Source organism: Salmo salar, chromosome 24 (assembly GCF_965601325.2).
Source record: "Salmo salar chromosome 24, fSalSal1, whole genome shotgun sequence".
NCBI lineage: Eukaryota > Metazoa > Chordata > Actinopteri > Salmoniformes > Salmonidae > Salmo > Salmo salar.
In genome coordinates, this window is record NC_138314.1 from 25162351 (window position 1) to 25181179 (window position 18829).

Below are 18829 nucleotides of genomic sequence, written 5' to 3' on the forward strand. Positions count from 1 at the left end.
ACTGTAGCAGTAGCTAGTCCTATGCAGTGTTGGAGCACGGCTGTTACTGCTTTTGAAAAATGAAAGGTCTAAAACATTCAGCTCTCCCAGGACTTTTTCCTCTCACATCAAGTCTGCTTCCTGTCTGGTTAGGAGATAGCAGATAGTACAGGAGAATCACCACTGCTCTGTCTGTCTGTCCTGTCCCGTCTGTCTGTCTGTGTTATTGAGCAGGACCGAGGCAGCGGGCAGGGCTATAAATAACTCTGCTATCGATTGTCCAGACTCTGAAGTCCGAGTTAGGCAGACATCCTAGAAACCACCCGCCCCGACAGAAAATCTTTACCACAAATCAAGCCCTGACTGTTCCCGTGTAATATATTCCCACAGGGATACACTATGTTTAAGAACCATGCTTCACATCTGTGCATCAGTAAAAGGACATCTGTAATTGGGAATAATTCTATCGTTGCACAGTTACACTAACCCCTAACTCTAAATGCAGTAACCGTATCTAGACTGTAATGTATAGAGGGGCACACCCACTGCCCCATAGCACTGTTTGATGAGCCTTGCGCTGCAAGGTCATGTATCCACTATCCAGTCATGGTGTTTAGTGTAAGTAGAGGTCCCAGGCCAGCTCCAGACAGGAGAGGGGATAGTTGCAGAGTGCGGCCTGCTGAGACATGTTTTTAAGAGGCTTCAGAAGCCTATGTCTCCTCCAGGGTTAATGGTTTGCTTTACTGCCTGCCCCGCCGAGGAGCTGGGAAAACATGGAGCTCTGTTCTTGTCATGACTCAAGGTTACATTCAGTCTCTGCAGAAGCACAGTGTAGTATGCTGCATGGACAAGCATGCTGAGAAGACCAGGAGGGAGGAAGAGATTAGAGGACTAAAGAAACCGAGAGGAGGGAATAGAGCACATGTAAACAATTATGTACATCACCATAGTCACCTTCCACGGGAATAGGGCTAGAGAAGGCAACGTGGGTACAGTATAATGAGTTGGTAGGAACAACAGCATATTAATAGAGTGTATTACTGGTCTTTTCACTGATTTCACGTTGCTCTAGGCAGAGAAACTAGGCATATTTCCTTTGAATTCTGGTTTGTGGCACATGCTATTTCAGACGTTTTAATTACATCCTGATATGAGGAGAAAAAAGGGACACTTGTTATTTGGTATGAGTTGATTATGTTCTTTGAAATGCTGATTGACCTGGTTGTTCATCCTCTCAGGAACAGAAGTTCTGCCAGCGCTATGACCATCTGATGGAGGCCTGGGAGAAGAAGGTGGAGCGCATTGAGAACAACCCCCGGCGCCGGGCTAAGGAGAGCAAGGTGCGAGAGTACTACGAGAAACAGTTCCCTGAGATCCGCAAGCAGAGAGAGCTGCAGGAGCGCATGCAGAGGTGAGTCAAGGCCCCGGGGCCTCCTGCTCCTCCTCAATATTCTAGGTTGGGGAGAGTCTATTGTGCTGTATTTAAAACATAAGATAAGAGATTCCATTCTGTTAAAACAAAGTCTGATTACATTGCGTTGAGTTGTTGCTTGATTACAGTATGGACAGAAGTGTGTGTGTGTGTGTGTGTGTGTGTGTGTGTGTGTGTGTGTGTGTGTGTGTGTGTGTGTGTGTGTGTGTGTGTGTGTGTGTGTGTGTGTGTGTGTGTGTGTGTGTGTGTGATGTCAAAGAAGGAAGAGCTCAGTTCCAGTACCTGCAGTGTGTTGACATGTCCTCTGTGTTCCCCCTGTGTGGAGCAGCCGGGTGGGGCAGCGTGGAGGAGGACTGGCCTCATCTGCAGCCCGCAGTGAACACGAGGTCTCTGAGATTGTTGACGGCATATCAGAGCAAGAGGTGAGCTCTTACACTTCACCTCCCGCTCTTCACCTCTCCTTCAATCCTCTCTCCCCTCTGGACCAGCCATTTCTCCCATCTCTCAATATACAGTGTTCTTGTCATGCTTGTTGCTTGACACACTCAAGCACTAATGTATTTGTGACGTGTAAGTTACAGGACACAGTTACTGTAGCTGCATAACACTTAGAACTAGTTCAGGAAACATGATTATTTGTGGAGTGTGAACCAGACAGATGCACAAATACACACACAGAGTAAATAGACTATAGTTCTGCCACTTGCACAACCAAAGAGGTTTTACTCTGACCGTGGTTGGGGGGAGTGTTCTGAGTGTTCCACAGGAAAGGCAGAGCTGGCTTGTGAATAACAAGGCTAGTCATCACACTGTGTACAGTAGAGGGCCAGTGTTTCTCTGTGAGGTCAGCCCCACTCAGCTGTGGTTCTTTACATCTGGAAAAGAACTGACTGCTCCCACCAAGCGTGCAGCGTCTCTCTCGTCCCCTCCTCCTTCCCGACCTCAAACTTCCTCTATATCTTATGACCTCTTACACACTTAACACAACACGACTGCTTCGACTGTCTCACCACCACTGCCTCTATACACTGTGTTTATCTCAGCCTGATGTTGGGAAAGCTCTGCCTTGGTGTACACTACAGTGTACTCACTCCAAGACATTTTGTCTGTTTGTCTGTGTTTGTCTGATTGTGTGTGTGTGTGTGTGTGTGTGTGTGTGTGTGTGTGTGTGTGTGTGTGTGTGTGTGTGTGTGTTTGTTTACACATGTGTGCGGGTGCGTGTTTGTGTCAGAACACCGAGAAGCAAATGCGCCAGCTTGCGGTCATCCCTCCCATGCTGTTTGACGCCGAGCAGCAGCGCATCAAGTTCATCAACATGAACGGCCTGATGGACGACCCCATGAAGGTGTACAAGGACCGGCAGGTCATGAACATGTGGAGCGAACAGGAGAAGGACACCTTCCGCGAGAAGTATGTCGTACACACCGTAGAATTACTCTGCATAGAATGGCAGGAGTGTGTGCTGTGCAGTAGTAGACAAAACATTGATTTCTAATAGCAATCAGACTGAGATTGTGAACTATCCAAAGGTCAGGGAGTTGTTGAGGAAGTTAATCTTCTCTCTTTGTGAGAAATGGAGGATACATCAACCAGCCAAACCGAACCCACAGACTGAGATCAGAGACTGTAAATGCTTCCACTGTGCAGAGAGGGAGAGAGAGAAAAGTAGAGGGAGAGAGATGTGGATGTGAATTGTCTTGTCCGCTCAGCCTAAGCCCATATAAAAACACATCAATAAGAGAGAGTTGGAAGAGATGTAAGCAATGCTCAGTACTGGCTGTGTTATCCTATTGGGATATCGAGTAATGTTAGTCAGGATGTGCTGATAGAAGTATGGTGAGGGAACTCTAGGTTGGTGTTGATGAGAGCATGCTTTAGATGAGTAATAGAGTGAGATATCTCTGGAGAGATGGATGTTGGGACTGTTTTGTTATGTCAGCACTGATGAGAGCCTCTTCTCCCATCAACCAAACTACACATGCGTCACTCACTCCTCAATTTACTTGCATATCAAAAGACTGAGTGCTTCCAGATCATTTATTAGATCATTTAAAAAAAACGTATTAGTCTGTGTGCTTTGTGTCACAGGTTCATCCAGCACCCAAAGAACTTTGGCCTGATTGCTTCTTTCCTGGAGAGAAAGGTACAATTTGGAAGATCCTTCACTCCATGCACAATGATCGACCCTGAGTCCTGACACTTGAGTAGTCTTTTTCACATCTTGTTTTGGAGATTAGGTCCTAGTAATGTTGTGTTTTGTTTCAGACGGTGGCAGAATGTGTCCTCTTCTACTACCTGACCAAAAAGAACGAGAACTACAAGAACATTGTGCGCAGGAACTACCGGCGCCGTGGCAGGAGCCAGGTACTGTAGTTACACAACTTAACTTGAACAACTTCAAACCACTCCTAGGGCTGTTGCTGTGACCGTATTACCGCCACACCAGGTCACGAGTCATGAAGGCAGTCAAATTCCATGTGACCGTTTAGCCACGGTAATTAGGCTTCTCCAAGCTCTGATGCTGCTGATGGTCATTAGTAGCCTACCAAACTTGTTAACTGCCTGGTACCCAGCACTCTATTGTCCCTCTAATCACTCTGACATCAATGCAAATGTAATCGAAAATTGAATCAAACACTTCATGAGAGCTCAAGTTGCGCAACATTTCTACAGGTTATACAATTGCGCGAGAAAACAGAGAGATGGCGACTACTAAAAAGAGGAGGATCCCATCAGCTTTCTATAGACTAGGCCTACTATATTTGTTTGTCAACTTTCCTAATATTAAGTACGTTGTTTATCTTTACAACAAGCCTAAAGCTTACCTGGCTGGCATGAAAATGAACCACGGGAAAAGCTTCCTCCATTCGCTGGTTAAGTGCATAGATGACGTGTTTCTTTCACTGCCCCTGTCTCGAGACACGTGCATGATAATGTTCCATTCTAAATCAAAACAAATTTCACCCATATATTATTTAGTGTACAGTACCAGTCAAAAGTTTGGACACACCTACGCATTCAAGGGTTTTTCTTTATTTTTACTATTTTCTATGTTGTAGATTAATAGTGAAGACATCAAACCTATGAAATAACACATATGGAATCATGTAGTAACCAAAAAAGTGTTTAACAAATCAAAATGGATTTGAGATTCTTCAAAGTAGCCACCCTTTGCCTTGATGACAGCTTTGCACACACTTGGCATTCTCTCAACCAGCTTCACCTGGGATGCTTTTCCAACAGTCTTGAAGGAGTTCCCACATATGCTGAGCACTTGTTGACTGCTTTTCCTTCACTCTGCTGTCCAACTCATCCCAAACCATCTCATTTGGGTTGAGGTCAGGTGATTGTGGAGGCCAGGTCATCTGATACAGTACTCATCACTCGCCTTCTTGGTCAAATAGCCCTTACACAGCCTGAAGGTGTGTTGGGTCATTGTCCTGTTGAAAAACAAATGTTAGTCCCACAAAGCGCAAACCAAATGGGATGGCGTATCGCTGCAGAATGCTATGGAAGTAATGCTTGTTAAGTGTACCTTGAGTTCTAATAAATGACACAGGCTGTGTCACCAGCAAAGCACCCCCACACCATCACACCTCTTCTTTCATGCTTCACAGTTGGAACCACATATGCGGAGATCATCCATTCACCTGCGTCTCACAAAGACACGGCAGTTGGAACCAAGAATCTCAAATTTGGACTCATCAGACCAAAGGACAGATTTCCACTGGTCTAATGTCCAATGCTCATGTTTCTTGGCCCAAGCAAATCTCTTCTTATTATTGGTGTCCTTTAGTGGTGGTTTCATTGCAGCAATTTGACCATGAAGGCCTGATTCATGCAGTCTCCTCACATCTCAACAGTTGATGTTGAGATGTGTCTGTTACTTGAACTTTGTGAAACATTTATTTGGGCTGCAATTTCTGAGGCTGGTAACGCTAATGAACTTATCCTCTGCAGCAGAGGTAACGCTGGGTCTTCCTTTCCTGTGGCGGTCCTCATGAGAGCCAGTTTCATCATAGCACTTGATGGGTTTTGCGACTGCACTTGAAGAAGTTCAGAAGTTCTTGTAATTTTCCGTATTGACTGACCTTTATGTCTTAAAGTAATGATGGACTGTCGTTTCTATTTGCTTATTTGAGCTGTTCTTGCCATAATATGGACTTGGGTCTTTTACCAAATAGGTCTATCTTCTGTATACCACCCCTACCTTGTCACAACAAAACTGATTGGCTCAAACGCATTAAGAAGGAAAGAAATTCTACAAATTAACTTTTAACAAGGCACACTTGTTAATTGAAATGCATTCCAGGTGACTACCTCATGAAGCTGGTTGAGAGAATGCCAAAGTGTGCAACGCTGTCATCAAGGCAAAGGGTGGCTACTTTGAAAAATCTCAAATATAAAATATATTTTGATATGTTTAACATCTTTTTGGTTACTACATGATTCCATACGTGTTATTTCATAGTTTTGATGTCTTCACTATTATTTTACAGAAAATGGAGAAAATAGTCAAAGTAAAGAAAAACCCTTGAGTAGGTGTCCAAACCTTTGACTGGTACTGTATGTAAAAACAAGATTAAATCAAGAATAGTCTGATGGGTGACAATAGTAGCCTATCACTTGTGAATTATATATTATCACTTGTGAATGATGCCCAGCAATAGAAACTGCCTTTTTTTGTGACTTTTTCTAGTCGTAGTCGCCTCATGTAGCCTAGCCCATAGGCCTATATGTTTTGATAAGGTTTGTATCACAACTAAAGTGGCCAAATAACTTCTTAAAATTAAGCACATGAATCTGCTTTACAAGGGATTTAGAGTCTAACTGGCATACATGTGCAGTTCGTGAGTTTCATGATTTGGGAAGATCATTTTCACCATAAAAATGCACATTTATAATAAAAGCATTACATGCATAATTGCATTTGCGGTCACTTTTGATAATGGGGTTTTCCCACTAATGGAACATTCGCGCTTATAGCCTACTGCCATGCTGCGCTTATAATGTGACAGCCAAATAGTTTATCAACATTTAAAATAAACGTTCTGATATTTACATTTTTGTCATTTAGCAGACGCTCTTATCCAGAGCGACTTACAGTAGTGAATGCATACATTTCATTTCATGCATTTTTTGTTGTTGTGGGAATCGAACCCACAACCCTGGCGTTGCACACACTATGCTGGCGTTGCAAACACCATGCTCTACCAACTGAGCCACAGGGAAGACTGATCTGTTGCGTCAGCCACACTGCGTAAAACATTTTTTGGGGATGCTAGTGGTTGTATTACTTAGGGATCTGTCCCAGACTAGGTTTGGAATATTTATTTGACGCACAGAATAGAATAGGTCCACTTTTGTACTATGGGTGATAGTAGATTGACATAGGCTTGTGCTTTTGCTGTACGTTAGGCCAACTCATCTTGTTGGCTGATGAAAAGTAAATGTGGACAGTTCTTCCAATATCTTCAAAATGTACCTCGGAATTGGATAAGGATGCGTGCAGTTGCATCCCCGATGTGTCTGTCTTCACTTATATCCTGTGAGAAAGACCCGATCACATGACTGAGAGCCATGTGAGTTAGAGGGCGCTTCGGAGCGCGCAGCACTCAGGCACAACGCAGCACTCCGGGCCAAGGGCACAACGGCCGCTAGCCGCAAAAGGCATGGATTTTTTAGGGTGCATTACGGCCACAAAGGGGATGCCGCCGTGAAATTTGAGGCATTATCAAGTGCTTGTCAAATAGTGAATGAGAGACTAATGAAGTGTGTACAGCCTACCCAATAAAACAGAGCAGAGCTCATGCCTTTCAATCGACTTTTTTCAATTCATCATTAGAGTCGCATCATGCAGCAAGCTTGCACTTGCTAGCTAATTTGTCCTATTTAGCTAGCTTGCTGTTGCTAGCTAATTTGTCCTGGGATATAAACATTGAGTTATTTCACCTGAAATGAACAAGGTCCTCTACCCGACAATTAATCCATACATAAAACGGTCAAACGAATCATTTCTAGTCATCTCTCCTCCTTCCAGGCTTTTTCTTCTTTGAACTTATATGGTGATTGGCATCAAAACTTTCATAGTATTACCACGATGACTGACAACACAGTTCGTGCCATGTGGGTATCTTCTTCTATAAACCAATAAGGAGATGGGAGAGGCAGGACTTGCACCGCGATCTGCGTCACAAATAGAACTGACTTCTATTTTAGCCCTTGGCAACGCAGACGGTTGTTTACGCGCTCGAGCAGTGTGGGTGCAATAATTGAATAATATGGATTTCTAAATTTATTTTCCAGCGCACGCGAAGCGAGCGGTGTAGTCAGGGTATTACAATGTATTTAAAAACAAAACATATAGCCCAACATTTGTAGAACAACTAAAGTTACATGAATAACTAAATTAAGTCTATAGTAGTACCAATTTCATTGATAACCGCTCAACACAGAATTGCCGCATGCCGCACTCCCTCAAATCATTAGGAGAAGATATTTATATTTTATTCTTTGTTCAATTGTATTATGCCTACTATAAAATAATGCCACAGAATTCTAAGCAAATCTTGTCTGCTAAATGAGCTAGTGTAGCCCACAGCCATATGGCATAGCCACATCAGGACCTAACATAAGGACAAGTCAGAGTATGCTTATCTGTTCTTCTGAAATATACATTTTCCTCATATCATGCCTCTTTAGACCTGTCTAAAATAAATGTATATATTGTGACGGTGTAGGCTGTATTACATGGATTTATTAGACGTATTAAAATGTAGATGTTCCATAGGTCTGCATCAGTGGTTTGTAGGCTATGTGTGGAAGCCAGGAGAAGCTAAATGTGTTTGTTCATTAACGGTCAATTACTGTTAGACCGACAGTTATATGCTTGACAATCACCAGCTGCCAAAATTTCCTGACAGCCACACCCCTAACCACTCCACACTTGAGAAGGCATTAGGTGAAGGACGTTTGTCAGTAGAACTTACATAGAGAGGTAACATACCCATGGGACTCTGTCTGAGCAGTGGGATCAGTAGAGGATAGGTCATCATGCAAGCAGCACACCGGTTATGTGACACGTGCTGTTGTGCTCCCCCTTCGTCTCAGCACTAATGTGTCCGTATTGTCGTGATTTTTTTTAAACAGGTGGTTTCCATTGCTAATTAGCTCCCAGTTATTACTTAGGCCCAGATCGGGTGTTAGGCATTTAATCCAACGGCGGTGTGGTGGGTGCTAATGAAATGGTGCATTAATTAGCCAGCGACCTTTCTGTGGTCGTGGCTGGGTGTCTCCTCATTTCTCCCAGAGACACCTCAGCTCATTACCTAGCTAGTCAACGTTTAGCTCAGCACACAAACACTACGGGTTCGTTAACAGAGCTGCTTGAGCACTGGGGCTAACGCTAATAACACAGGGAGAGAACGAGGGAGTCGGCGAGAGAGAGAGTTGTAGGAAAAGAGAGAGGGAAATGGGAGAGTAGAGGAAAAGGCTCAACAGGACCACAACAGCTAACGTTAATGACACCTAGAGAGAGAACATGAGGCGGGTGAGTATGTAATAATAACAACAAAAAAGCTAATCAGCGCCCAGCCTTGATTAAAACCTCTAGAGGACCCCTTCCCGCTCTGATCCCGGTACCGGGATTTATTGACAAGATACCTTGGTGGGAAATTCAAAACTTCAAGAATCTAATAATTTCAATTTGTCAAACAATCAACTATTTTTCACCATTTGAAAGATAAACATCTCCTAAATCCAACCACATTGTCCGATTTCAAAGAGGCTTTACGGCGAAAGCATAAAGTTAGGTTATGTTAGGAGAGTACATTGAAAATAACTGTGTGTAATGTTTTGTCAATTCAAAGACAGGCGTCACCAAAAGCAGAAAACCAGCTAAAATTATGCACTAACCTTTGACAATCTTCATCAGATGACACTCCTAGGACATTATGTTAGACAATACATGCATTTTGTGTTCCATCAAGTTCATATTTATATCCAAAAACAGCATTTTACAGTGGCGGTGAAATTCCGAATTTTTTCTCCCTCAAATGCTTCCGGTGAATCAGCGTTACAATTTACAAAAGTACTATTCGAAAACATTGGTAAATTATAATATTGTCATTCAAAGAATTATAGATTAACATCTCGTAAATGCTACCGCATTGCCAGATTTCAAAATAACTTTACTGGGAAATCACACTTTGCAATAAACGGGGTGCTATGCTAAGAACAATAGGCTAGGCTATACAGGTTAGCACCATCTTGGAACCATTTAATATCAATAATACTATTGTAAATATTCCCTTACCTTTGATTATCTTCATCAGAAGGCACTTCCAGGAATCCCAGGTCCACAACAAATGTTGTTTCTTTCGACAAAGTTCATAATTTATGTCCAAATAACTCCAAGTTGTTCCATGTTGTTAGCGCGTTCAGTAGGCTACTCAAAATGTAGGGCGGGGGCGGGGGGGGGGTCACGACGAAAAGTAAAACAAAATCTATTTACGTTCGTTCAAACATGTCAAACGTTGTTTAGCATCAATCTTTAGGGCCTTGAGAACGTGAAACGGGTAAATATTTCAACAGGACCTCTCCTGTGTCTTGATAAACGTTTGAAATACAAAGTCTCATCTCACATGAACGTGCATGTGCGCGCAATAATGAAGTGACGACATCCCAGGGACGTCAACTTCCCTTCCTTGTCATCCGGTCTCTGTTCATCATAGACGCTTCAAACAACTTTATAAAGATCGTTGACATCTAGTGGAAGCCGTAGGAAGTGCAAAATTAATCCTTTGTCACTGTGTGTTCTATTAGCAATGACTCGAAAATAGTACAGCCACAACATTTTCATTTCCTGCTTGTATTTTTCTCTGGTTTTTGCCTGCCATATGAGTTTTGTTATACTTACAGACACCATTCAAACAGTTTTAGAAAATGCAGAGTGTTTTCTATCCAAATCTGTTAATAATATGCATATCCTAGCTTCTGAGTTGGTGTAGGAGGCAGTTAAAAATGGGCACATATTTTTTTCAAAATTCTCAATACTGCCCCCTAGCCCCAACAATTTTAATATTTTCTTATTTTTGTTGTTGTAAAGGAGAGTAGCAGAGCAGAGATACAGTAGCAGGCTTTTAGATATCACCTGCCTGAGCCTGACTCATTTAAGACACCTGTGAATGGCCGTGAGTTTGCTGTTCGGTCTGTTTAGGTGCATCACCATAGAGATAATGGCAGTCTATTGAGATGATTGGGCTGCTGTTGTCTCCAGGTTCCCAGTGGGAGGGAGGAAAGGAGGGAGGGGGAGGGGGAGAGAGAGGGAGACCATGTTTATCCACTGGAGAATCAATCAGTGTTATGGCTTTTATTTGCGTTGGGTTGAGTTAATCTTTCAGAGAGGTGGGACATCAACTCGAGTGACATGGTTCAAATGGAGGAAGGTGTCTCTGTGAGAAAGGTCCATTTTGATTTAGCCTCCCACTCTCGTTCTCTGCCTTTTTGTGTTTCCATGCCCAGAGCTAGATGTAATGACTCTGTTATTAGAGTAGACATTGGATTGGCTTCACCTTTAGCTAGAAAGCCATTTACAGAGCTGTAAGAAAAATACCTTAACACACAGCACAACTCCCATATACTGAGGCAACTGTCCTTTACAATGCTCAAATAAGTGTAGTTTCCACCAGTTATAACAGTGTTAGTGGCAGGTCTTTGGCAGTCTGCAGTATTTCTTTCATGATATGAACCTGAGCCCAGACAGACAGACAGGAAGTGGAAGAGGAAGTGGTTCTAGGTGCCAGATGAAGGAAGACATATGGGCTGTCCTTGTGGTGTACCTACTGGTATTGATGGCAGAATGACCTCAACACTACTACACGGCTCATGTTTTTGTGTGTGTATATAGGTTCTTATATGTTTTACGTGTCTGGAAGTGTGCATGTAGTCTGTGCGTCTGTGTGCGCGTGTTCACACCATGTTTCCTGTTACCAGGGATCATGTTTGTAACGAACTAAATGTTGTCATCTTTTCTTCTACCCCAACAGCATGGCCAACAGCAGCAACAGCAACAGCAGCAACAACAACAGCAGCAACAACAACAGCAACAACAGCAGCAGCAACAACAACAGCAGCAACAACAACAAGTGAACCGCAGCAGCCAGGAGGACAAAGAGGAGAAGGAGAAAGAGAAGGAGGGAGAGAGAGAGGAGGAGAAGACTGAGGGGGAAGAAAAGGAGGATGTAATGAAGTGAGTTTGCTTGCCTTCCTCTCTCTAAATGGAGTTAGATTTGGCTGCCCTGACTAGATCAGGAAAGGTAATCATCATAACCCTGACTAGATCAGGAAAGGTAATCATCATAACCCTGACTAGATCAGGAAAGGTAATCATCATAACCCTGACTAGATCAGGAAAGGTAATCATCATAACCCTGACTAGATCAGGAAGGGTAATCATCATAACCCTGACTAGATCAGGAAGGGTAATCATCATAACCCTGACTAGATCAGGAAGGGTAATCATCATAACCCTGACTAGATCAGGAAGGGTAATCATCATAACCCTGACTAGATCAGGAAGGGTAATCATCATAACCCTGACTAGATCAGGAAGGGTAATCATCATAACCCTGACTAGATCAGGAAGGGTAATCATCATAACCCTGACTAGAACAGGAAGGGTAATCATCATAACCCTGACTAGATCAGGAAAGGTAATCATCATAACCCTGACTAGATCAGGAAAGGTAATCATCATAACCCTGACCTGATCAGGAAATCTCTTACTTTTAAAAACTGTTTTGCTGTTTTTCTTTTTCTCACTCCCAAAAGTCACATTTGTAAGATTCCTTATTACGTTTTTTCAGAGTATTTAAACCTACAGTGCCTTCAGAAAGTATTCACACACATACCCTTGACTTTTTCCACATTTTGTTGGGATTAAAATGTATTTAATTTGTAATTTTTTGTCAATGATCTACACGAAATACTCTGTCAAATTGTAAGACATTTTTTGCAAATTTATGAAAATAAAACAACCGAAATATTACATTTACATAAGTATTTAGACCCTTTACTCAGTACTTTGTTGAAGCTCCTTTGGCAGCGATTACAGCCTTGAGTCTTCTTGGGTATGACACTACAAGCTTGTATTTGGGGAGTTTCTCCCATTTGTTCTCTGCAGATCCTCTCAAGCTCTGTCAGATTGGATGCGGAGCGTCGCTGCACAGCTATTTTCAGGTCTCTCCAGAGATGTTAGATTGGGTTCAAGTCCAGGCTCTGGCTGGGCCACTCAAGGACTTTCAGAGACTTGTCCCAAAGCCACTCCTGCATTATCTTGGCTGTGTGCTTAGGGTCGTTGTCCTGTTGGAAGGTGAACCTTCGCCCCAGTCTGAGGTCCTGAGCGCTGTGGAGCAGGTTTTCATCAAGCATCTCTCTGTACTTTGCTCTGTTCATATTTCCCTCAATCCTGACTAGTCTCCCAGTCCCTGCTGCTGAAAAACATCCCCACAGCATGATGCTGTCACCACCATGCTTCACCGTAGGGATGGTGCCAGGTTTCTTTCAGATGTGACGCTTGGCATTCAGGCCAAAGAATTCAATCTTGGTTTCATCAGACCAGAGAATCTTGTTTCTCATGGTCTGAGAGTCCTTTAGGTGCCTTTTGAGAAAACTCCAAGCAGGCCGTCATGTGCCTTCTACTGAGGAGTGGCTTCCGTCTGGTCAATCTACCATAAAGCCTGATTGGTGGAGTGCTGCAGAGATGGTTGTCCTTCTGGAAGGTTCTCCCAACTCCACGGGGGGAACTCTAGAGCTCTGTCAGACTGACCATCGGGTTCTTGGTCACCTCCCTGACCAAGGCCCTTCTCCCCCGATTGCTCAGATTGGCTGGGGGAACAGCTCCAGGAAGTCTCTTGGTGGTTCGAAAACTTCTTCCATTTAAGAATGATGGAGACCACTGTGTTCTTTGGGACCTTAAATGCTGCAGAAATGTTTTGGTACCCTTCCCCAGATCTGTGCCTCGATACAATCCGGTCTCGGAGCTCTACGGACAATTCCTTCGACCTCATGGCTTGGTTTTTGCTCTGCCATGCACTGTCAACTGTGGAACCTTATATAGACAGGTGTGTGCCTTTCCAAATCATGTCCAATCAATCAATTGAATTTACCACAGGTGGACTCCAATTAAGTTGTAGAAACATCTCAAGGATGATAAATGGAAACAGGATGCACCTGAGCTCAATTTTGAATCTCATACTTATGTAAGAAAGGTATTTCTGTTTTATATTTTAAATTTCAATAAACCTGTTTTCGCTTTGTCATTATGGGGTATTGTGTGTAGATTGAGGGGGGGAAACTATTTAATCCATTATAGAATAAGGCTGTAACATAACAAAATGTGGAAAAAGTGGTCTGAATACTTTCCGAATGCACTGTATATTGGAGAGATAAGAATGCAGCCAATGCTATGTGTTTCACTAGACATAAATGGTACTCCTCTTGTCTATTTCATGTTTCGGTGTGAAAATGATCGTTTGTAACCTCAGATACTCTTTGCATATCTGACGAAATGCGGTTTCACTGTGAGCCCTTGTTCTTGTGTTGTGGCCATGTTTAGATGACGTGTCATAGATTCTGTATGATTTTCAGTTCTGGGTGTGACTAATACCTTTCTTGTAATTCAGCAGAACTCTAGCCGATCTGTTGCGTAAGCCTTCTCCTACTTTTATAAACAGCTGTTTTCCTGTTTTTCTTCTCTCACTCCCAATAGGCTACCGAAAGTCACATTTTTAAGATGCCATACTTATTTTCTTTTTCGATGGGGGGAAAAGTGATATGATTGACCGCCTAGCAACACCGTTACTGTACTGTCGGTTGCTACAATAATCCAGCAAGTCCAGGGTGTGTGATCTGCTGTGTGTGATGCTGCCTTGCCCTGGCATCTCTGTAGGCACAGTTCCAGCGTGATGGAGAGGAGGATGGTGAAATCAGTCAGTGCTGCTGAGCACTGCAATCTATGTGAGCAGTGGAACAGCACTCACCCAATGCAGTGTTGTCTTCATGAGAATCGCATGTTTCACAGGGAAGAACAGTGAATGATGGAAGTCCATCATCATCATCATGTCCAATCTTCTAGTGACGCTCCCAGCTCTCTGAATAGAGGTTGGACAAGTTGGAGTTGTTTGCTGCTGCTGACAAACAGAACAGTGAACAGGAGTTGTCCTGCCTGTCTGAATGAGTGGTGTTGATCATGATGAAGCATCTTCAGTGCTTCCAGTACTTGGGCTGAGGAGAGCAGGCAGACGAGTACCTGACTCCCACTCCCCCTGTGGTGGCTGCCTGTAACCCCTGGCACAGCTGGCGCTGCTATATCTGGTGTGCAAGGTAGCAGGACAGGCCCGCCTTAGAATAATGATGCCGGACCAGGTGAAAATTAATGGGAGAACACCGGCTACAAAATCACTGTTTATCTGTTAGCCTGCCATGTCACTGACGGGATATATTGCCTTGCTTGCAAAACTCCAAACTACTCTCTCCTGAGCCTTGAGGCCTGTGTGTGTGCGCGTGCCTGTGCACGTCTGTGTGTGCTTTGGCACATACTGTAGTTATTTTCAGTTATTTAACCCAGACAAACCTCTGTACTTTGTCAGGTTTTAGGTTAACAAACTAAACAGTACACATGTGCAGGCCAGGCAGTGAGGAAGAGGAGGGTAATCATGATGATGAAGGTGGTGTGACTGACACTCTCCCTGCAGGGACGACACCTCTGGTGAGGACGGGGAAGACAAAGAGCCCACGGTGGCCTTAAAGGGACGACGCACGGCTAACAGCCAGGGCCAGCGCAAGGGCCGCATCACCCGCTCCATGACCAGCGAGGTGGAGGAGACCGCCACGCCGCCGCTCAGCGGTGAACTCGGTACGTCTCACTCTACTGCTATAGTCTACACTGCCGCATGATGTCTTTCACTGCATCTTCACCCGCTGCTCTTTTCACCTGACTAGATTTTCATCACAACTCATAAACCGAAAGAGCCAGGGTCTCACTGAGCAAAAATATTTAACGTCTGAAATGTCGCTGATTGGCGGTATGTTTGAAGGAAAAATATGGCCATGATATTGCTGAAGCACGTCTGTTTAGTAGGTCCACTTGATTTAATGTGAACTGAGCACATGAACACTCCCATCATTGCTGTGTTTATTTCCCTCCTGATATCCCACACCACAAGGGTGCACTGTAGATCTGTCTCAACAATTTGACACCCGTGCACCAAACACACACACACCTTGGCCTGGAAGGTGCCTTTAAGATAATTTATGCCTAAACAAGAGAGAGCCAATAAATTGATACTTAATGAGAAAATACCAGGGATTCTTTAAGAAATGAGATGGGAATCTCAATGGCCAGTGAATGGAGGAATGTATAATGCCCCTACATAAATGGATGTAGTTCAGTCCTTGAGCTGTTCTTGTCTATTGATGTTCTGTATTATGTCATGTTTTGTGTGGACCCCAGGAAGAGTAGCTGCTACATTTGCAACAGCTAATGGGGATCCTAATAAAATACCAAAATACCAGCAGACTGTCGATCAATCGCGTTCACATTGTTATGCTGCGTCACGCGGTTGCTAAGATCATCGTCACGCAATCCCTTCTAAAAGTCAGGTTATGAGTCAGTGTGCCCATTTTCCTCAAGTATGTAATGTCACGATTTCAAAGCTATACGATATTACAGAGAACAAGTTCATTATCTCACATCTCGGAAAAGATTTGTAATGTTGTGCTTTTTGTTTACGTAATTCATGCTAATGTTGGGTTTTTCAGCTAGCGCCCAATTGACTCCCATTCACTCCTTGGAGTGCACTCCCCTTCCCAGAATGCACCACATGGCTCATTGACAATGTAGGGCAACGTACACAATGGGCGTTAATGCTAGTTTCCCCGTCTAATTTCTTTAAAGTATCCCGAACGTACTCATTAAGGCAGCAATACTCATCTGTCTTAACTTTGTATTCTCTCTGTAGTTTGCAAGGCTGCCTTTATATACGCACGCACACACGCACCACGCACGCACGCACGCACGCACGCACGCACACACACACACACGCTGTAGCTGTAGGCGATTAGGGTTTTGATGTTTCAACACTTCAGTGGGTGGTTGGTTGCTCCTGCTGCTGTGGGTTAGTCCCTGGGAATCCCCAGGTGGCCTGATCCAGCCAGAGGGGTTCTGATCAGTATCTCTAGTGTCTCTTCTCACTGTTACTGGGCTTGTTTCTCCTTCCTCGCCTGCTGTTACTGTGCCCGTCACAGCCCTACAGAGACAACACAACAGCACTGAAACCACAGCTCATCTCCTCTTCTCGTTTTCTTTCCTGTCTTCTCTTCTGCCAGGGTCAGGCTGGTCCCTACTGTAGACAGGTGGAACAACCACTTATTATGTCTCTAATCATTAACTGACTTTCTCCTCTTAAACTAACAGCCCCTGTCGACCGGCTCTACCATGCTGCACCAGCAAGCAGCAAAGACAACCCTGCCCCCTAGCTTTTCTTTTCTCTCTCTCTCCCTCTCTCTCTCGGTCAGTCGCTCGCTCTCTCGCTCTCTCTGTCTACTTGAGACTCCCCTCCCCCTCCCTCCTGCCCGCTTTCTAACGTGGTGGTTCTGCTTTTATCCTTTCAGCCAATCTGGAGATGAATGAGAGCTCTCGCTGGACTGAGGAGGAGATGGAAACCGCCAAAAAAGGTAAAGAAAAATCGAACAAAAAATGTTATCTCTGTGTTTGAAATACGACCCAGCAGCGCCATTGTCATTCAAAAGAAAACTTTCCTTGTCAAAGAGAAAACCGCCCATAGAATTAGCTTGGCGAGGTTTTCTCGAAAGTGGTGACAAGTGCATGTGCCTGTGACTTCCTGTCAGATAGGCTAGGCTGCAGCCACGTGCTGTCTGTCTGTCTGTCTGTCTGTCTGTCTGTCTGTCTGTCTGTCTGTCTGTCTGTCTGTCTGTCTGTCTGTCTGTCTGTCTGTCTGTCTGTCTGTCTGTCTGTCTGTCTGTCTGTCTGTCTGTCTGTCTGTCTGTCTGTCTGTCTGTCTGTCTGTCTGTGTCTGTCTGTCTGTCTGTCTGTCTGTCTGTCTGTCTGTCTGTCTGTCTGTCTGTCTGTCTGTCTGTCTGTCTGTCTGTCTGTCTGTCTGTCTGTCTGTCTGTCTGTCTGTCTGTCTGTGTCTGTCTGTCTGTCTGTCTGTCTGTGTCTGTCTGTCTGTCTGTCTGTCTGTCTGTCTGTCTGTCTGTCTGTCTGTCTGTCTGTCTGTCTGTCTGTCTGTCTGTCTGTCTGTCTGTGTCTGTCTGCAGAGCTGTCTGTCTGTCTGTCTGTCTGTCTGTCTGTGTCTGTCTGTCTGTCTGTCTGTCTGTCTGTCTGTGTCTGTCTGCAGAGCTGTCTGTCTGTCTGTCTGTCTGTCTGTCTGTCTGTCTGTCTGTCTGTCTGTCTGTCTGTCTGTCTGTCTGTCTGTCTGTCTGTCTGTCTGTCTGTCTGTCTGTCTGTCTGTGTGTCTGTCTGTCTGTCTGTCTGTCTGTCTGTGTCTGTCTGTCTGTCTGTCTGTCTGTCTGTGTCTGTCTGCAGAGCTGTCTGTCTGTCTGTCTGTCTGTCTGTCTGTGTCTGTCTGTCTGTCTGTCTGTCTGTCTGTCTGTGTCTGTCTGCAGAGCTGTCTGTCTGTCTGTCTGTCTGTCTGTCTGTCTGTCTGTCTGTCTGTCTGTCTGTCTGTCTGTCTGTCTGTCTGTCTGTCTGTCTGCAGAGCTGTGTGGGGCTCCACTCTGCTGCTCCGCTGCCTGACCCAGGGCTGTGTCCTACACGCCTGCCATGGCAGTTTCTGAAGCCACTGTAAAAGTCCCACCCTCTTATCTTTGGCTAGAACAGCTCCAACTGCAGAAGTCTGTTTACTCTTTACATGGCCTGTTTATTGTCTTTGACTGAAGATTACCCTGGCCTCGCCTGGCCTTTGGGTCCTGCAGAGAGAAGGTGGCTGTGACTCTGCCTGTGTGTTTGCTGTGGTGTAGTTGTGTTGCGTGTGCTGCACACAGCTCAGTCTACAGCGTGGTAGGTAACTAGATTCAGCCGCGGAGTGTATGGTCGATGGGCCACAACGTAATTATAATAACTTGTACTCTGCAAATTGACCACAACTAAGCCCAATAAAAGATTGTATTTGACAATAACAATCATTCCTTAGCTTGATTACTTTGACAAGATCACATACGTCTCTTTTGGGAATACTTGGGAACAGATTTCCTCAAAAACGTTACCGAAAAACTTTGGGGGGGGCCCCCAAAAAATACCTTGCGGGACGGTTTTGGCCGGTTTTGATGTCATGGATTCTCTGTATGATTTTCAGTTCTGGGTATGACTAATACCTGTCTTGTCATTCTGCAGAGCAC

The 18829-nt window shown here is 44.3% G+C and overlaps 1 protein-coding gene across 12 annotated transcripts in view; it reads left to right on the plus strand.

Moving 5' to 3' along the window:
• Positions 1 to 18829, plus strand: part of ncor2 (nuclear receptor corepressor 2) — a 198116-nt gene that overhangs the window by 127419 nt on the left and 51868 nt on the right. For 7 of the 12 annotated variants that reach the window (XM_082968599.1, XM_045707178.2, XM_045707173.2 and 4 more), the window contains exons 10-17: positions 1218 to 1390; positions 1737 to 1833; positions 2643 to 2821; positions 3500 to 3554; positions 3677 to 3775; positions 11458 to 11660; positions 15166 to 15326; positions 17084 to 17146. In XM_082968599.1, the coding sequence (XP_082824725.1) occupies positions 1218 to 1390; positions 1737 to 1833; positions 2643 to 2821; positions 3500 to 3554; positions 3677 to 3775; positions 11458 to 11660; positions 15166 to 15326; positions 17084 to 17146 (1030 nt within the window). The remainder of the gene's footprint in view (positions 1 to 1217; positions 1391 to 1736; positions 1834 to 2642; positions 2822 to 3499; positions 3555 to 3676; positions 3776 to 11457; positions 11661 to 15165; positions 15327 to 17083; positions 17147 to 18829) is intronic. The other 5 variants (XM_082968600.1, XM_045707172.2, XM_045707175.2 and 2 more) reach the window with 3 other exon arrangements.